Consider the following 17,812-nt stretch of genomic DNA (forward strand, 5'->3'; position numbering starts at 1 on the left):
AGTGCATGCCTGAAGGCCCTGTACAAGCCATCCACCACAGACCTTCATCCCAAACAATCCTCAAGCATTCTGGGTTTCTGCAGTCACACGGCCACTCCCCATTCTCCCAAAAATACACCATCTTTTCCTTTGAGATTCTACCAGATCTTATTCTAGCTAGAGCAGGAACATATTCTTGTGTGAGCTGTATCTTACACAAGGGCACCTAGCCAAAGGGACAAAGACAGAACAGGAGCTGAAATTCAGTCTCTACTCTGTGTGCCAAGCACACATACTGACTGGCCTGAGGCTCCCTAGGGAAGTGACATCCTTTTCTAATTGGCACTAAGGTACTAAGGTACCAAATGAGCTAGCACAGGTACTAGCCTCCAATAGATCTACCTGAAATATAGTTTTTATATTTATTCATTTACTGAAACAGGATCTCTCTATGTAGCCCTTACTGTCCTGAAACTCTCTATGCAGACCAGACTGGCCTCAAACTCACAGAAATCCACCTGCCTCTGCCTCCCAGGTGCAGGGATTAAAGGCGTGTGTCCCTATGCCTGCTTCTACCTTGAATACTTGATTAGGCTTCCTGCCTGTCATGGGTACTAACATTGGAAAATAGTAAAGGAAACTGGAAACCTTAAACTTAGGGCATGTCTACTCCCCAGACTTCACACGTCTATATAAATTATAGTACGGCTGGGAACTGGAGACAGGCTTTCTTCCTACACCAATACTGTAAATTTTTGTTAACGTTAGAATAAATGTAGAGGAGAATCTTGAGCTCTTTGTAAGAACTCGGGGGAATTCTTTAAGGAGAAAGGCAAATACTCTGAATCCTGCAGGACCAAGAGGGACTTCTAGAATAACAGCTACAGCTCTCGATTGTCATACCATTCTCCCCTGGGCACACGGTCAATTAAGGCTTATCAAAAGACAAATCCAGAACTACTCCTTATAGATCAATTTTGTACAAATGTAAATTACTTTCATATCTTGTAAAGCAAATCACTGACATTAAGAGTTTGTAAGTCTAAATACATCTTTCTCCTCGGCTTAAAATTCCTCAAGACAAAACCTAAAAAACAACATAAAGTCTTTGACATATGACCCTTAATGACCAAGCCCATTTGTTTTTATACCCTAGCATCTAACTATCTGCTAGTCTATTCATGGTTAAACAAAATAATTTCCAGTTCATCATAAGGCCCTCATTACGTACCCTCAAGCTGTGCTGTCCATACAAGTAGCCACTAGCCTCATGCAACTACATAAACCTTGAATGATGCTACAAAGAACTGAGATGAGGTATAAATGTAAAATATAAACCAGATTTCAAAGACTGGGGGGGAGGAACAACAATCATCTACTTCATTAATGTTTTAGCATTCATTAAATTTGATATAATATTTTGGATATGTTTTAACAAACATATGAAAGCGAATATATTTTAGTTTTTAAGTGTAGCTAACTAAAATTTAAAACAATATGTGTGTGGTTTGCAAGACAGGCCTTCAGTGCCCTTCCTCAAGTGCTTACTTCTCATTTTTGAATACAGTTTCTCAAGGAAACAGCAGAACAGCCATCATCGTGCTCAGGGGGTGCTATATCACTGACCTCTAATAGGATCAATCTTCCAGAGGAATTTAATGAACAAATGACAATCACTCCCTATTTCTCTCAAAGCCATATGTTTCAGACTATTATAACTAAGCCTTACTTAGAACTTTCTTAAAATGGAATAAGATCTCAGGAGTGAACAGAAAGAGAAGAGGGGTGGGGAGCAGAGAAAGAAAGAGATAACTCATTTTGGTAGGAAACAAGAAATGGAATAATCAGAATTCAGCCTAAGCTCCGAAAAAAAAAAAAAAAAAAAAAAACAAGCAAACAAACAAACAAAAAAAAAAATCAACAACTGCCCATCAGCTACTAGGCTAAGAGAAAAGTATCTTTCAGCAGCTGAGGAGCTCCAGGTGAACCTGGAAAAACTTGAGTTCCCAGTAGGTTAGCTCTTTCTTCAGAAAACCTATTATTCCACCTAAACCCAATGCCACCCATCCCCTAAAAACTGCTTAAAATCCAGCCACAGTCTACATTAACATAATGCTTTGGCTAATGATACAGACATAAAAATTAACATTCAAGAATTTCAAAGTTGTGGTTGCTGTGGGAACCTCAATTCCAACTGTAGGGCACAGATGCAGAATCGTGGATGACTCCCAATACTGATCAAACTGGAGATGTATATTTACTCTGTGCAATGAGGCACAGCTACAGTTACTGAGACAACCTCATTTTGGCATTTCTAAGCTTTCATGCATTTAAATTCTCTACCTTACCACAGTACTGTTTACTGCATTAAATTGCCTCCTCTACAAAGAAAAAAGAGAGCAAATGAACTGATTGGCCAGACATTGAAATCATCCATCCTGTATGTGTTTTTTATGCATGAACTGACTCAAAAGACAATCATGATATTTTGATTTTACTCTTAAGGGCTGTCTATAAACTTCCACAAAAATGGAAACAGGGTTTGAAACTCAGCTTGTAAGTACACTACAACATGTGTGTGCACAAAACAATGGAAGAGCAAATTTCATATCTTTAGAACCACAAATGAGGTAAATAAAAAAGTGAATAAACCACAACACTAACTTCAACCATGATGTTTAATTTCTAAAAAGTGCCCTCTGGCACTCACTCTTGCCAAGGGAAGTACCAAGAGCAAGAGTCGTGGCCTTAAAGCAAGACATAAACAAACCCAAGAAAACACTCAACTTCAATCCTCATCCCTACCACATCAAATCTCAGCATGATAGGAAGAAAATCATCATGAAATCTAACCACAAACTACCGACCTACACACTGAAGACCAACTCTTGCTGGAATTTTCATCCAAAGCATCATTTCTTAGAACTTACATACATACTAAAGTCATACAGTCAGGCAAGCATTCATTCAGCCCAAACTTAGCAAATAGTACAAAACAATTCAAACAGTCTAGGTAACAACTGTAAAAGGTAAGCCAGTAACCCCAAGGAGCATATACACACACATTCATTTCTTTTCCTAAAGCAAAACCATAAGGAACTACCAAACCAAAATGACGACCATCAAAAATAGGCCCTGTTACTATGTAAGTTGGGTACAAAATTTCTCCATCGTATTCACTCAGAAATGTTAAGATCTTCTTCAAATAAAACTCACCCACTATCTCACATATTCCCAATCCTAACTGCTCTCCAGCTTCCTGGGGAGGAGTGCCAATAGTAACTTTTTGAAATGGAGTAGAAAGATTTATCTCACCTTTTGTATCTGTCTGTGGTGGCATTTTCACATATAAGTATTATATTTAACCAATTTTCTGGCTTCTCTACTTGAACCTTCCTGAGTGATTTCAATGAGAATGTCCCCCCTCCCCCCAGGTTCATGTATTTGAACACCTGGTCCTCAGCTGGTGGCACTATTTTGGGGAAACCTAGGAGATACCTTGCTAAAAGAAGTATGTTAACTGGGTATGGGCTTTGACATTCCAAAGCCTTGTGGCATGTGTGCGTGTTCTTACACGCCCACCCCAACCCCTGATCCGTGTGTGCAGTCAAGATGTGAGTGAGCATCCAGTTCCTATCGCCACTGTTGCTTGCTGCCAAGTTTCCCACCATGACAGAATCATGTTCCTCTAAAACCATACAGCAAAGAAACCCTTCCTTCTAGAAGCTGTCTCAGTCATGGTGTTTCTATCACAGTAATAGAAAAGTCACGAATACACTTCCCTGGTCTCACCTGAACGTTGTCTCCCTCCAACCTTGGTGGTCGGATGCTCGACAGGTGGATGGTCTTGTAGACTCCAGAATTCAGCTTCACAACAATGGCATCAGCATTCAATACCTGCATTACCTGCAAGTTAGAAGGCAACAATACTTAGACTGGCGTCAAGGGTCCTCGTCACACAGCAAAGAACCAGGCCACCACAGGCAGATACAAAGGGTGAGATAAGCAGCCATGTGTGGTAATCAATTTCCAAAGACCTTATAATAATCTCTTAATAAGACAGAAGCTGTTTCATTCATAAAGATGATCAATTTTATTTCTTGTGCTTAACTGTAGAGCTGAAAAACTAGAAATCTGAGCCAGGTGTGATGGTTCACACCTATAATTTATTTCAGGAGGTAGATGCAAGAGGACCACTATGAGCTTGAGGCAAGGGAGGGCTATACTGTAAATTCCAAAATGAGACATCCAGAGCTAGACAGTAAAAACTCTGTTTAAATAAGAATAAAAACTTAAAAAACCCAACACACTAAATCTAGTCTGTACTGAAAGTTTCGTGATGCAAGTTTAAAACTAAAAATCAAAATCCTACCTTCAGAAGGCAAGGGTTAGATTAGAAAAGGGTGAGAGAGAATCTAAACAAGATGCCCCAATAGAGAGCAGAAAAACCAAAAACAAGTGAAGGATGAAAAGAACTGTCATTTCAGCTCAGGGAAGAAGCTGCTCAGCTGTTAATCTCACAGCAGAAACATTAAATTGCTAAAATATTACCTCAGCTACTCTACAAGTCATCTTTTTAGAATGCTACTATGGACATGTCTGATTTTAGAAACCAAAAATCATTAGCATTGCACCCCACTCTCAGCTGAAAACGATTAACTTCCAGTCTGGGATACAAGGGTATCTATTTGAAGGGCAAAAGCACAAATATTCTTCTGTGAAGGTTAGAACATCCCACCAGTGTGTACAGAATAAAATGCCATTCACACTGGGACAGTACCACATCACGGCTATAACCAGAACCTGTAATATGGCCAACAATCCACCCAATTATATCCAGACCTTGTTTCAAGGCTGTATGGGAATTTTTTTTCTTCTTCTTTCTTTGCAAGCATTACAAGGTAGCTGCTGACTACAAAATATTGTTCCCATCCATTCCATCTGCAGAGTGAAAATCAGACTCTTCTATGCTTCAATCAGGCCCCCATCAGGAACCACCAGGTGGCTGAACTACGGGGTCAACTGCCACAAAAGGAGGGAAGACTAGCAAAATTTCTTTCCTCTTTTATGCACGAAACAAAAGCAGCTAGACAGTCCACTGCCATGATGGACGGCACACTGGGAAGTATCTTAAAGGAGGACTATTTCTTGGAAGGCCTAAGATTCTTCAGCACAGCGTATATTCAATTATTTGCAGACTCATCCAAAAACAGCTGTTCCCCACCTTTACAAAGAACCAACCAATCACATACCATAAACAAATAAATATATATATAAATGGGTGGAATAAGGAATACTCTAAGGGACAATCTTTAGAACAAGAAAAAACAAGTTAGAAAATATGCACAACAGGAAATGGCAGTAGCTAAGTACCATCAAATAGGAAGAAGGAAAAAGAAGCCAGTCAGAATCAAGCTATGTGTCCCTCCATAAAAGGCTGACGATAGCTGGCAGATGAGAAGATCTGAGTTTGATCATTATGAATAACGGAAGTCGCAGGAAGAAAGGCCAGCAGTCAGAAAGATAATGAAGGGTCTAACCCAGACTAAAGGAAATTAGGAATTATTTATCTGCTATATGTTAAGATTAACCTGCAACTCTGAATGCAGCAAAAGACAATGTCAAGTAACCATAGTCATTTTATTATATTCGTATGACAGATTTGAGTCAAGAAAGTTAAACCCTAAAACCCAGAAAGTCGGAACCAAAAATTCTCCTGGCCAGAGAAACTTCAAGATCAGAGGCAATATATATATTATATATTATATATATAAAAAAAACACGAAGGCAAACCAGGACCAAGTTAGGACTGGTTATTAGAACTGGGTAGTATCAAAAGGTATAAGACCCTCCAAATTCAAGAGCTTCCTGCATAAATAAAAAACCCATGAGGTACTTAGATACTGCCTAGAAGATACAACTGAAAAAGTAGATTCAGTTACAGAAACCAAGAGAAAATCTTACGTCTGTTACCATCTAGACATATTAATGCCAAGAAAAGCTCCTCATGCCAATAGACTACGTTCCCAAAGCCATCAAGAGTGACAACAGGCCCCAGAAGGAAAGGTCCCACGAGCTGCCTCTCTCCTTCAGAAGGTGAGGACTGTGTGACAAGAACATGGGTGACGGATCACGTGAGGGCGTGGGCTCTGCCATTCGTGCCCTTCTAACTGCCAGCCAGAGAAAAGACTCCTCTAAGCCACACCAAGCAAAACAGCCACTCAACCAGTTAATAACTCCCTCGAAAGGATACCAAAAGAAAAACAAGGTAATCTTCAGTCATCTCACATGCACACGACTCACAATATTTCCAAAACCTTACTCTTGGACAGATCTATACTTCCTCTCAAACTCAAATTAACTCTTATTAAATTGTCAGTTGCCAAAAACATACAGAACTTCCCCATATTAAGACATGAGACTATCTTGACAGCCCTGGCTTCCAAGCATGCTCAGAGAGCAATGACACCAGGGGAAAGTATCACAGTGTCACACCTTCACCCTGATTGCAAAATGTGAAGATCTAAGCATCCCCTGTGACAAAGCTGGTGTTCGTCACCCTATAACATGATAGTGACAGCAGCAAATGGGTTCTTGAAGCTTAAATTTTAGGCCACAGCAGCAGACTCTCTGCTTGGCATATCCCTGATTAGCAACCTCCTCTTCAGAACTGCGCACTCCAGTGCTGCCAAGGATGTAAGGCTTAGCTTTCAGAGAGAGAGAGCAGGAGGGAAGAAAGGAAGTTGGGGGGAGGTATGGTTTTCTACTTCTCTGTAAACTGTGTCATTACTGCCCAGAAAAAAAAAAAAAAAAAAAAAAAAAAAGCAATTGCTTACAGAGACATGGAAGAATCAATAAAATACTGGGTATAGACACACACTATGCAATAAGTAAAATGCAAAGTGGATTCCTATCCAAAGCCTGCTCATCAGTTCAGCTATATAGCCTACACTGGAATAGCTCTATTTCTCAGGAAGCTGTTCTTCAGGATAACTGAAGTATGCTCCCACGGCTCACTTTCACTACAAGTTACAGATCTCTAACCAAGCCATCCTCATGCACATGCACCAAGAGATCACCCAAGGCTCAGCAGCAGAAATCTATAAGAAACAAGTCTCACCATCTGGACTCAACATTACATGCACTAAATCCAATTCCTTCCACATCGCTTGAAGTCCAGTTGTAACAAGAAAAATGTCTTTGTGATGGGAAGATACAGGCTAAAGGCCACCACAAGTCAGGAGAACTACAGAGCTGTGTCAGGGGAAAGAAGTACTGATCCCTTTCTTTGGCCCCCTGCCATATTGCCTGTCTGCACAGTCCCCCACTATGCTAACTGTGAGGCCAGGGGCTGCCGCTGTTTGGCTTTTTAGAAGCCTGCAGCATGCATCAAATGACAAAGCCTTCCAACAGCTTTCTGAGCTAGACACCTTCCCAATAGCACCCCAGTCATGTCCAACACAGCTCTGACACCACTACCAACCTCAGTCCAGAAAGAGGCAACGCAAGCACCAACCAAAGCAGGGCTTCTCCACTACGACCAGCGTGCCCTTTGATGAGGCCACTAGACAGGAGACACACCCCTTTACCTCACTGAGACCCGACATCCGGCTGTTTCTCCTGCACCCTAGCATTGTGTGCTTACGTCTATCTCCCTAGTTCACCACAGAAGGACAAATGCAATCTTGCTTTAAAAAAAAAAAAAAAAAAAAAAAATGTTAATAATCACAACAATATCCTGGTACAAGCCAACTAAGCACAGTCATATCACATACTACCATAGATAACTAAAAGGAAAGCACACATCAGACAAAATTTCTATGGGCAACATCCTATAAAATACCTCACTGCTCCTCAAAACAATCAAGGTCACAAGGAAAACACAGAGAGTCTGACATGCTGTAAGGAAGTAATATAAGCAAATTTAATGTTACTGAAAGAGAAAAAAGACATTACAAGAATAAAGTAATGACTTTAATTAATATCCACAAATTAATATTGGTTCATTAATTATAACAAATGTGGAAGAGTTTGGTGCTTTAAGCTAGAAGAGCCAGGGAAGGCAGCTGGAAGTAGTCCACTGTTTTCTTGAGTGCAAATGCAATGTGACAAGTTTTGTCAAACTCCTACCTTGCCTTCCCTGGTGATGGACTGACTGTATGTTGAGCTGTGAGCTCTCTCTCCAACAAATTGTTTGTCAGGGTATTTTATCACAGTGACAAGAAAACAAAGTAAGATAACAAGCCAATTTGTGTGTATTCTTCAAGTTTTACTATATGTACCACTTAAATGGCAACAAAAGAAGTCTGACAGGTTGCTCATTGGTTTGATTTGGCTTGCAGAAATAGGAAAACCCATAACAAAATTCATACTGCAGAGGACCCCTAAATAGGCAAAAGAAGAAAACTGAATGATGCATGCTTATTCATCTCAAAACTTACGACAAAGCTACAGTACGGAAACCATACAGGACTGGCAAAGACTTGCAAATCAGACAATGGAATAGTGCAAAAATGGACCTTTGCATATGTGCTCAAAAGGCCACTGACAAGGATGGAGATTCATAAGTGAAGAAGACAGGTGGCAACAAATGATACCAGGAAGCTTGAGACATGAAATAATCTAGTGCCACACTAAAAACTGAATCAAACTGGATCCATAACTTAATTATGAAACTTTTAAATCTTAGAAGAAATTCACAGGGCAAAAACTTTACTGTCTTGCATCTGGCAATGATCTATTAGATATAAAACCAAATCGGATTGCCTAAAAATTAAAAATAAATAAACAAAAACAACCACTGTGCTCCAAAAATAGAACTAATAGTAAAAGGGCAACCTATAAAATATGAGATGATATTTCTAAACCATGCATCTGACAAAGAGTTAGTACCCAGAATATTTGCAAAATCCCTAAAACTCTACAACAACAAAACCAAGCAGTGCAATTAAAAATGGACAAAAACACTGGGTTCAATACTCAGCACTATAAACAACTTTTAAAACTGAAAAACAGGTAAGACTCTGGCATTTCCCTAAAGCAGACTGCACAAACAGATGGCGAGCACAGGCTCGACCCCACAGTTAATGTAAAGCACAACTATGAAGAGATGCCACAGTAAACCTATGTAGATGAATTACCAAGAAAACAAACCAGGATAGGGAATCTCAGCTATGGTGCTGAATAACTCTTGAACTAGAAACACAGCAATATTGGAGTAAAATCAATTCCATGCTAACTAAATGATTGCATTCTAGCAGATCCATGCTATATCCATAGCTACCTTCCGTACTACCTGATCTCCAATGCTGGTCTTGGCTACCACTGCCAGCCAACTTCCTGGGCTCTCAGGAAATGACTCAAAGGATAAGCTTGAAGGATGGAGTTTGAGTAGTTTTACATCTTTTCAAAGCACAAAGTGGGGTGCTGTGTGTTTATGTTATTAGAGAACTAACATGAGGTCTCTAATAAGCAGGGCAGTGAGAAGACATCTCTTTGGGACAAGCTCTCTTCCCCTCCCCCCAACAATGCTATTCAGGTCTGTGAAATCTGCAATGCCCACAGATCCAGCAGTGGGGACAGGGAAGCCAAGCCACGTGCTCAGGGGACCATATGGCTACAAACTGCACAGATCAGCTAAAACGCCACAGGGAAGGCAGGCAGGGAACTGGCCGGCCACAACCGGCACAAAAGTCTCAGGCAGGCTCAGCTAATCGCTGTGAAGGGAACATGCTTCTCTGCTAACCTGGAGAGACAAGGAGAGCCCTCCTTTGGAGCTCTTTCTTTGAAGGATAAAACCACTTAAGCAGATGATGGAAACCAATCTTTCAGCAGGCCACATGTATCAAGAAAATCCTTAGTTGAGTTTCAGATTTCTCACAGTGAACCTCTTGGCAAACACTCATCTACAGCTCTCCAGAAATCAACTATCAGACATCAAAGCATCCTGATGAAGAGGTCATGAATCACCCTTGCAAGGACTTCTGGTTGTTTTAGTTGTGTTCTATACAATTAGTGCCTTTAAACCTGGTAACTACAGAAGAAAAAGCCCTGTTTGGAATTGACTGACAGGCCTGTGGGTGTGAGGGTCTTTGTTCAGCTTCCTTGAAAACTTACTGGGCATTAACACACCTTTCTTTTGTTTGGGGTTGGGGGTAATGAAGGAGGTCATGGAAATGGCACTAAGGATTGAACCTAGGCCCACACACATGCTTAGCAAACATTATACCACTGAGCCACACTCCCACATCTTAACATTTTCAATTGTTTACAAAATACTACCAAGTCACAGTTGGTTTGGGGTTACAAAAAGCAGTGGCCTGCCAAGCATAACATATTTATTGTGAGTTCTTTCAGAAGAAGTTGGTCAATCCTTCTTCAGAGAAATATTAGAAACTAAGCTTGCTTCTGGTAATATTGCTGAAGACCTATTTACAAATATGTTCTAACCACCTCTAAGACAGTAACCATCATTTACAGATATTCACTATACTTTCTAAATATGGGGGAAATTACAATCTTAAATGAACAGCAACCTTCTTGAGACTGGTTAAATAAATTATGGTATAGCATCACAATGGGATATTAGGTACCAATTAAGGAAGTTGATCCAAACACTTATTTTGTGTTTCTTTTTTTTTCTTTTTTTTAAAGATTTATTTATTTATGATGTACAGTGTTCTGCCTGCATATATCCCTTCAGGCCAAAAGAGGGCGCCAGATCTCATTACAAATGGTTGTGAACCACCATGTGGTTGCTGGGAATAGAACTCAGGACCTCTGGGAAGAACAACCTTCGCCCTCAACCTCTGAGCCATCTCTCTAGCCCCCCAAACACTTATTTTGATTCCTTCTCCAAATATTTTTTTCCTAATAAAAAATCTTAAGTGATATATTTAACATCCTCAGTCATCTATTTACATAAGCTCAAGACTATACAGATAACTGGAGGTAGACACTGCAGTAAGAACCTGAGAGCGGGCAGGCAAATGGATGAGTACCTGACTCATGGGTTCATAAAAGCCAATCCTGACGCTGGGGGAGAGGGGGGTGGCGCACGCCTTTAATCCTAGCACTCCAGAGGCAGAGGCAGGCGGATCTCTGTGTGTTCAAGGCCAGCCTAGACTACAGAGGGAGTTCCAGGAAATGCGCAAAACTACACAAAGAAACCCTGTCTCGAAAAATTAAAAAAAAAAAAAAAATGCCAATTCTAAGTCAGAAGTGAAGAAACTGAACAGTCAATCTGATGCAGTGCCCTACTCCCTAACTCCGGAGGCCCAGAAAGACTCAGTAACTACCAAATCAGGCATCTTAAGTAACAGCCAAGGGGCTGGACACCAGGACGGGCTTCAACTCTCTGAAACAGCTGTTAAATTTCAAGACATATGCCCCACACCCACAGTTCCAATGCTTACAACATAGTATTAAAACCTTATTCTTAAATGAGAGACAACCAAGGTCTATCAAATACCTGAGGCGCCTCTAATATGAAAAATAAGGAGCCAAAATAACCATCAAGAGAACACAAAGAACATGGAGGAAACTGCAAAATAATTAAAAGTATTTCTCCAGAGAGTAGGAGAGGACATGAAACAAATTCTGGAATTGTAATATTAAATAGCAATAATAGAAGAGATTCATTCACAGAACAAATGAAATTCACAGAAATGAAAAGGATAAATGAGAGACAAAGAGAAAGAAAGGTCATGCATGCCTACAGTCCCAGCACTTTGGAGGTTGAGGCAGGAGGATCTCAAGTTCAAGGCAAGCCCAGGTGATCAAATACAACCTTCGCCTCAAACAATAAAATATTTTTTAAAACCAAAGAAAATAAGAAGGAAAGATCCAAACACCAGCCACAAAGTATGGCATCCAGATGAGAGGAGATCTAGAAAGAGGAAAGACAGAGGAAAATATGAAAGATAACAAAGCAGTTTAGGTCTCAACACTGAAGCACAATGTTGCATCATTATGACGCGTCGGAATACTAGGCTTAAAAAGATTTTGGTAATTCCTTCTAGAAAGAAAAAGACTCATACATGGATGAAAATATCAGTCATTTCAGATCACAAAAAGGGGAGGTGGGGACAAACAACAAACCCCAGAAACTAAATGACAACTGAGCAATACTATATCAATTCTCATGGGAAATGGCATCTAATACACACCCAATGATTATCAACTGAGTGCTTATGGAAAATAGATAGGAGCAACTTCAAAACTTTACCTCAAACAGTCTGTTCTCATGAAGTTAGAGAACAAATGTGCCACCAAAGTGATACAGTAAATCCAAAAGAAAAAGCCACAGGATCTAATCTGAGAGGAAGGCAAAGAAAACTCCTATGGTGATGGCAAAGAAATGAAAAGGTGAAGAAACTCCTCATGGGGGAAAGAGCAGTCAGTCACTCCAGAGCAGCACTGCCTAGGTCTCAAGACAGAATTACTGAAGTAAGATCGCAAACTGAATGAATGCTTTGAGAAAAAAATTTAGACAGAGAATTTGAGAGTTGAATTAATAATATGTATAATATATGTGCATGTAAATGTTTTCAAAAATTACTAACTCCAGGGAAAACAGAAAGTATAGAAAATGAAAATTAGCTTTACTATGCAATATAGCTCTGAATAAAGTTATTAGCATTTACAAGGTAAATACTATTAATTTAAACAAAATCATAATCATACTGGAAAATGGGGAAGACCGTGTGTATGTCCATGTGAATATCTGTGTTTGAATGAGAAATCTAAATACATTTCTCCCACAGAATAAGGAAAGGAGTTACTCTTACAAAGAAGAAATAACAAATAAGCCCTGTATTCAGAAACATGAAAGAGGATAATGTTCCAAGCAGTTGACATGGCCAGGCATGGTGGCACAAGCATGTAATCCCAGCACGTGGGGGGTAGAGGCAGAAGGATCATGAGGTCAGAATTACAACTACAGTAGACTTTGTCTCAAACAAACAAAGCGGCTGCCAATCTGCAGCAGACAATAAGCTTGACCACACACAACACTGTTCCTGTTTGAGCCACTCCTTCTGTATGGAAGAACTACCTGGACTGTACTCCTCTCAAGCTCCCACGCCCCATCAGGGTTCTCTGAGAAAGGTAAGTGGCTGTGGATATCGCTCTGTATAAATAAAGTTCTGATTGGCCAGTGGCCAGGCAGGAAGTATAGGCGGGACAAGAGAGAAGAGAATTCTGGGAAGTAGAAGGCTGGAGAGACACCTCCAGCCGCTGCCATGAAAAGCAACATGTAAAGACACCGGTAAGCCACAAGCCACGTGGCAAAGTATAGACTAACAGAAATGGGTTAATTTAAGATAGAAAAGGTAGATAACAAGCAGCCTGCCACAGCCATACAGTTTGTAAACAATGTAAGTTTCTGTATGCTTTCTGTTGGGTCTGAGCGACTGTGGGACTGGCGGGTAAGAGAGATTTGTCCTGACTGGGCCAGGCAGGAAAACTCTAACTACAGTAAGTGGTATAGGTTGAGTGTGTAATGTCCCCTACAGGCTGATGTTTGGATGCCTGGTCCCCAGATGATGGTATTGATTTGGGTGGCTACAGGACCCTTGAGATGTGGCATTTATTTGGCAGATGTAGGTCACTAGTGGGCCTTGAAGGTTATATACACTGGTGGTTCAAATCTGATCTGAACTCTCTGCTTCTTATTCCAGCCCCTGTGCAGAGCCTGCCACATGCTACTAACTCCATGCGCAGAGTTAGTGGTGGGGCCAGGCCTGTCCAGCCAGGACACTATCAGCCAAAACACATCACTCCTCTCTCAAGTTTTCTGTCAGATATTTGGTCACAACAATGAGAAAGGCACGGATACAATTCATACAGATCAAGGGCCATCAGATTTTATGTAACGGGCCAGATAGTAAGTATTTCATGCTTTGCAATTGATTCAACAGCTTGCTACCAATTACATACCCCAGTAAGAATCTGATAGTAGGGTGTGAGAGAGCCACTAGCAAGCATGGCAGCACAGGCCTTTTTTAACCTAGCATTTGGGAGGCAGAGGCAAGTGGATGTCTGTGAGCTCCAGCCGGCCTGTCTATGTGATGAGACCGCAAAGAAGAGGAGGGGCCACGGACAGCGCTCAGACAAGTACACCTAGCTCCCCATGTACGCGTGACAGTGAAGCTTGACTTCACATAGCTTTCCCATGCCACACAACAGTCTTTCTCCTTATACAATCCACAAGCCATGCACTAAAGGGCAGAGCCATGCTTGACGCATGGGCCCATGGTTTGCCAATCTCGAAATGGGCTGTATGAACAGCCGAGTGGAGAAGCAAAGCTCTATTACAATACTTCAAGAAAAATATGGGCTTTGTTACCTTCTCTGTGCTTTGCCCTGTTTCACACACCAAAATGATGCTCAAGAATTTTTAAAACTCAAGAAAACAAAGTTTTTTTTCCTATCCACAAATATAATTTTCTAAGTAGGTGACTATTCAAATGACCTAAATTTACATCAAGGTTCTAGAGAGATGGTTATCCTTCATAAACCCCACTTGGGCAACATAATAAATAAAAATTCAATGTAGTGATTAAAATACTCATTCTGTTTAAAAAACAAAACCCAGAGAGCAAAGAGTCCCGGACTTAAAAATTAAAAGAATATTAAAGTAGCCATTTTTCCCCTTTTCAAGTTGACAACAGAGTCACATTTAAGATAAGCATGTCCCTGTAATCTGAGCATCCTGAGGCTGAGTGAGGACAATTGCAAGATGGAAGCCAACATCAACAATAGCGAGACCCCCGTCTCAAAAAAAAAAAAAAAAAAAAGGCAAGGCTATTAGTTCAACCGTTTACTTCTTTAGAATTCTTTCTTCACTAACAACCCCTTAGTTCCCCAATCAGTAGGATCTGCTAGGGGCATCTTTCCAAGTCTCATCTATATCATTGGCATCATAGCCTCTCAGTGATGTTAGCATACTGAAGACCCATTTCCCTGCTGAGCAGATGGTCATCCTTTGCAATAGATACAGTCTTCCTTATAAGACATGTAAACAAAACAAAATGAGCTTCAGATAGCAAAACAGGCCATGGCCAAGTGCATGACAGCATATTCGTCAGAAAAAGGAAGAAAAGGTCCTTCCAAGATATGGAAGATGCACTGGGACTATGCTGCCTTGGACAAACCCTGTTCATGTCCACTAACAAGAGTGATTGCCATCACCTAACAGCTACTGAGACACTTGCTACAGAGGGGAAGAGGCCAGCTGAGCTCTGTAACCTAGTACTCTGAACATGGTAAGACAAAGAGAGTCAGACAGAAAGGGTGGTAGGCAGGCAGGCGTGCGCACACACACAGAGACAGAGAGAGAGAGAGAGAGAGAGAGGGAGGGGGAGAGAACAAATCAGCCAATTCCTCAGAATGTTACCATTATAAGATAGTTTGGGGGTTTCTCAAGCTGACAGTGCCACCTAGTGACTTTCCAACCTAAATTCATGGTTAAGCGATGAAAAAGACAGTCACTGTCCACAAGTGAGGATATTTAACCACCCTTTGCCTATAAATAGACAAAATCTTCAGTGCCTCTTAACAAAAGCAAAAACAGACTGAAAGCTTCATAGGATTTGGGAAAGTGTAGAACTCTACCACTCAAATTACTGAAACCTTAAAGGGAAAATCTTTTGCACAGTACTGGTGATATAACCACTTAATTTATTCAAAAGCTCTAGTTCCCTGGGAAGCAAGCAATCTACCCCAACACACATCAGCCATAAGAACTCAGGGCAGGAAAAATATTGAAACCACAAGAGTTCGAGAAAGAATGAAGAGAAAGCTGAGGATACAGGAAATCCCAGAGTGCCAGTTGTAAAGCGAAGCAGATAAAAAGGTATCTCAAACATGAGAGCTATTTTGAGCTATTAATGCACACAGCTTTAATCTAAGAACTTACAATGAACTTATTCTAATTTACAATGAGAAATGCCACACACACACACACGCACACACACACACACACGCACACACACGCACACACACGCACACACACGCACACACACGCACACACACGCACACAGTGGGGAAGCTTCTCTTGAAATGGTCAAGAGCTACAGCATTTCTAATGACTCAGATTCTTGTATCATCACTGGCCTGGCCTGGCCACTCCGCATATCAAAATGCTAAAAATGACTCACCTTGGCAACAAACTGCTTGTCCTTTTGGTCCAAATTAGCAGTAGGAGCCACATAGTCTCTCCATATTCTCAGCCTGCGCTCCTTGGCAAACCTGGCAACAAAGCAAGGACACAAGATCATTCACAGACCAGTCCATTCACTTGAACATCGCAGGAGCAGGTAATGAAGAAAATCTTACTACCCTACCCTGTGGACAGATCCAGAAGGAAGACCATAGTTAAACCTGAACAAAGCGTGACTACAAATGTAAAGTGTGCAGCAAATAGAAAAAAACAAGATGTATGAACCTAATAAACTTATGAATGGCCCACTGAGATCCAAGTATTCAACTGTTAGAGCTCAGAGAGCACAGGTCCCCCTAAATAATTAACTCTTTGCTTTATCTAGGATCTTCTGACTGAGTACTATAATACAGAGCAATTATTTTCTTTTCCTTTTTTCTTTTACATTTGCTTGTTTGTTTTGTTTTGTTTGTTTGTTTTTCCGAGACGGGGTTTCTCTGTGTAACTGGCTGTCCTATCCTGGAATTCACTTTGTAGAACAAGCTAGGCTCAAACTCACAGAGATCGCATCCACCTGCCTCTGCCTCCCAAGTGCTAGGATTAAAGGCATGCACCACCACACCCAGCCAGGTGCACCACCACATCCAGCCAGAGCAACTATTTTCTTATATTTTTTTTAAAGATTTATTTATTTATTATGTATACAGTATTCTGTCTGCATGTATCCCTGCGGACCAGAAGAGGGCACCAGATCTCATTTCAAGTGGTTATCAGCCACCATGTGGTTGCTGGGAATTGAACTTAGGACCTTTGGAAGAGCAGCCAGTGCTCTTAACCACTGAGCCATCTCTCCAGCTCACAACTATTTTCTTACACAACAAGATATACATGAAAACATTTTTAAAGAATCACAGGTCTGCCTGATTGTCATCTGAATTGTAAAAGGATTACCAGCTACCAGATTCAATTCAAAAAACATCAACAAAGCATATCTATCTAAAGTGTACTTGAAAAAATAAGACAAAATCTGCAGATTTTCATTAATAAACTTCAAAAACCATGTTGTCAGAAATTCATTTCAAAATACTAAACCCAGTAGATTATTTCCTGAGTCAGACCAAGAGTGGAAAATCGAATATGTGCAAAGATTAAAAAAAATTAGATCAATGAACAGCTGCCTCAAACTATTTATGAATAGCGGATGCATGTGCAGTGGGAAAGAACTATTATTTCTGAGAAGAGTATGACAACCATTTTTTTAAGGTGCACTACCATAGAAAGAGACAAAGAAGGATGTAGTGGTTGTAAAATGCATAAAGCATTTCCACAGAGAGAATATAATTGCACCCACAATACAAGTAGCTCAGATATAGGACACAATCATACAGTGAGATATGATTTGTATTCTCTGGTCTAAGTCTGTTTTGCAGTGACTTTAAAAAATCTGTAGTCTCCTACAGCTGTTAGAAAACATAGATATTATTTTAATTGTACTCACTGTCTTCAAAGACAGGCAGGAACTGAGACAAATGTCAAGAAAATTTATCAACCGAAATAAGAACTTAGAGCAGTAATGAGTAGAAAATAGAAGTTTCAGAACCAAAGCAAGCAAGAAATTGAGCATAATAGAATAACCACAAGTACTTATGGCATTTTATCATCTATAAGGCT

The 17,812-nt window shown here is 40.5% G+C and overlaps 1 protein-coding gene across 1 annotated transcript in view; it reads right to left on the reverse strand.

Annotated features, from left to right (window-relative positions):
- Window positions 1–17,812, reverse strand: part of Snd1 (staphylococcal nuclease and tudor domain containing 1) — a 422,881-nt gene that overhangs the window by 347,871 nt on the left and 57,198 nt on the right. Inside the window, exons 9-10 of the mRNA XM_036180523.1 lie at window positions 16,140–16,230; window positions 3,772–3,885 (exon numbers count right to left, since the gene is read on the reverse strand). Coding sequence (XP_036036416.1) covers window positions 3,772–3,885; window positions 16,140–16,230 — 205 coding nt within the window. The remainder of the gene's footprint in view (window positions 1–3,771; window positions 3,886–16,139; window positions 16,231–17,812) is intronic.

This window comes from Onychomys torridus, chromosome 3 (genome assembly GCF_903995425.1).
Source record: "Onychomys torridus chromosome 3, mOncTor1.1, whole genome shotgun sequence".
Classification (NCBI taxonomy): Eukaryota; Metazoa; Chordata; class Mammalia; order Rodentia; family Cricetidae; genus Onychomys; species Onychomys torridus.